Source organism: Theropithecus gelada, chromosome 14, assembly GCF_003255815.1.
Source record: "Theropithecus gelada isolate Dixy chromosome 14, Tgel_1.0, whole genome shotgun sequence".
Taxonomy (NCBI): domain Eukaryota; kingdom Metazoa; phylum Chordata; class Mammalia; order Primates; family Cercopithecidae; genus Theropithecus; species Theropithecus gelada.
Window position 1 is genome coordinate 57,674,897 of NC_037682.1, and position 2,542 is coordinate 57,677,438.

General features: G+C 35.5%; 1 protein-coding gene across 1 annotated transcript; it reads left to right on the top strand.

Moving 5' to 3' along the window:
* The first annotated feature begins 786 nt into the window (after positions 1-786).
* Positions 787-1,812, top strand: LOC112607213 (olfactory receptor 10A6). Its single transcript, XM_025358334.1, has one exon. It carries the CDS (start codon positions 787-789, stop codon positions 1,729-1,731), a length of 945 nt encoding a protein of 314 aa, XP_025214119.1. The 3' UTR covers positions 1,732-1,812.
* Positions 1,813-2,542: the final 730 nt, after the last annotated feature.

Genomic DNA, 2,542 nt, shown 5'->3' on the forward strand with positions numbered 1-2,542 from the left:
TGATACCCCAAATGGATTTTTCTTAAGTCATCATGGTCAGAGGATAGACCTTAGAGATGTGGCCACCAAAATTTCACATCCAGGTAAATCCCAATATAATTGGCCAGATCCAGAATGAAATCTGTAATCCAGGGCAGAAATCTGTAAGCTTGAAGCTAATTCACATAGTCTATAGGTCACCTAATATGGCTGTGTTGAAAATGCAAATCCCCTCTGTTTCCACAGAATGTTGTTTTCTTTACCCAAGTCATATATAGGCACTTTGAAACTAATTAATATTTTAAATAAGTTTATATCAAATTTGCTATAACATTGGATTATTAGGTTATTATCAAACTTGTTGGGATATCTTTTTCAATCTACCTACTTTTTTATATTTTATTTTTTGTGGTCTTAAGTTTTGCATTTACGTAAAATTCAGTTAAATAAAGAACACTTGCAGCAATGTTATGGGATTGGAACCTAAGGTATAAAGTATTTCTATTTCCTTTAAGGCTATGTTTAATTTTCAAATAATATCAAATAAATTTGATGTTATTTCATGCTTTTCAGACAAGATCTCTGAGCCAGAGTTCTTCATTTCTCTTTTTTTACATTTGGAATATAATCCAAGTATTTGGTCATTGTCTAAAATTGCCAAAGAAAATTTCTGTCAGGATAGGCTCCTCTTTTCATCTTCTGCCAGAATTTCTGGGGTGAATGCAGACTGGAACTCTTAGCTAATGGACTGACTTTATTCTTTATATACTATGTCCATAATATCAATGCATGACTTCATTACTGAAAATGAAAAGACAAAATCAAAGCTCTGTGGTTGAATTCATCCTCTTGGGTTTTTCTAACTTTCCTGAGCTCCAGGGGCAGCTCTTTGGGGTTTTCCTGGTTATTTATCTGGTGACCCTGATAGGAAATGCCATCATTATAGTCATCATCTCCCTAGACCAGAACCTCCATGTTCCCATGTACCTGTTCCTCCTGAACTTATCTGTGGTGGACCTGAGTTTCAGTACAGTTATTATGCCTGAAATGCTGGTGGTCCTCTCTACTGAAAAAACTACAATTTCTTTTGGGGGCTGTTTTGCACAGATGTATTTCATCCTTCTTTTTGGTGGGGCTGAATGTTTTCTCCTGGGAGCAATGGCTTATGACCGATTTGCTGCAATTTGTCATCCTCTCAACTACCAAATGATTATGAATAAAGGAGTTTTTATGAAATTAGTTATATTTTCATGGGCCTTAGGTTTTATGTTAGGTACTGTGCAAACGTCATGGGTATCTAGTTTTCCCTTTTGTGGCCTTAATGAAATTAACCATATATCTTGTGAAACCCCAGCAGTGCTGGAACTTGCATGTGCAGACACGTTTTTGTTTGAAATCTATGCATTCACAGGCACCTTTTTGATTATTTTGGTTCCTTTCTTGTTGATACTCCTGTCTTACATTCGAATTCTTTTTGCCATCCTGAAGATTCCATCAACTACTGGGAGACAAAAGGCCTTTTCAACCTGTGCCTCTCACCTCACATCTGTGACCCTGTTCTATGGCACAGCCAATATGACTTATTTACAGCCCACATCTGGCTACTCACCAGAAACCAAGAAACTGATGTCACTGTCTTATTCACTTCTGACACCTCTACTGAATCCACTTATCTACAGTCTGCAAAACAGTGAGATGAAGAGGGCTTTGATGAAACTATGGCGAAGGCGAGTGGTTTTACACACAATCTGACTGTGTTGAGAAGCCATGTAAGATTTAGTCACTGCCTGAATGTACTCAATCTAAATTTAATAAATGGTGAAAAAGTTTGCATTTTTTGGCATGAGGATGATTAATTTCTTGAGTTCTCCAAGTTTGATTGTATATCAGGAGCATCTTTATATGTTAACGTTTTTAGTTTTTTTCACCAATGCATAATATTCCTTAATATTGAATATAACACAATTTCAACAATTTGTTTAGCAATAGCCCTACTAATGGTTATTTTTTTGGTCACAATAGATAATACTAAAACAACCTGTTTTTATATATTCATAAATTCTGGTGCTTTAGTTTTTACAGAATAGCTTTCACAAAGTAGGTTCGAAGGGTCAAAACAAATGTGAGTTTGCAAGTTTTCATAGGTATTACTGAGTTACTTTTCTAAATGATTTTAACGACTTCAGACTGACCTGAGCACCCATCCTACCCCACTGTCTATGTTGAATGCCAAGAAGCCTACAATAACGAGATGAGATTTTTTGCTTCTGTAGTGAAAATCCGTTCCATAAATAAGTAGGAAAGAGCAGTTATTTATTGAGAGGGACACAATGTCTCTACTCAGGGACTCAGAGAGGCTATAATTCAAAACTAGTTTTCTTCTGGTTATTTTAGAATATATATTCATCCAGCGTTTTGAGTAGAGAACATCATGTGATCATTTTTGAAGGTCATTTAAAGTATGGCTGTCCTTTCCACTTATAAACTATATTTTTTGAAACTTGATCAAATTTCTTTCATAAGGCAAAAATGCACCTTATACAGGCCAAACAATGTATAATTG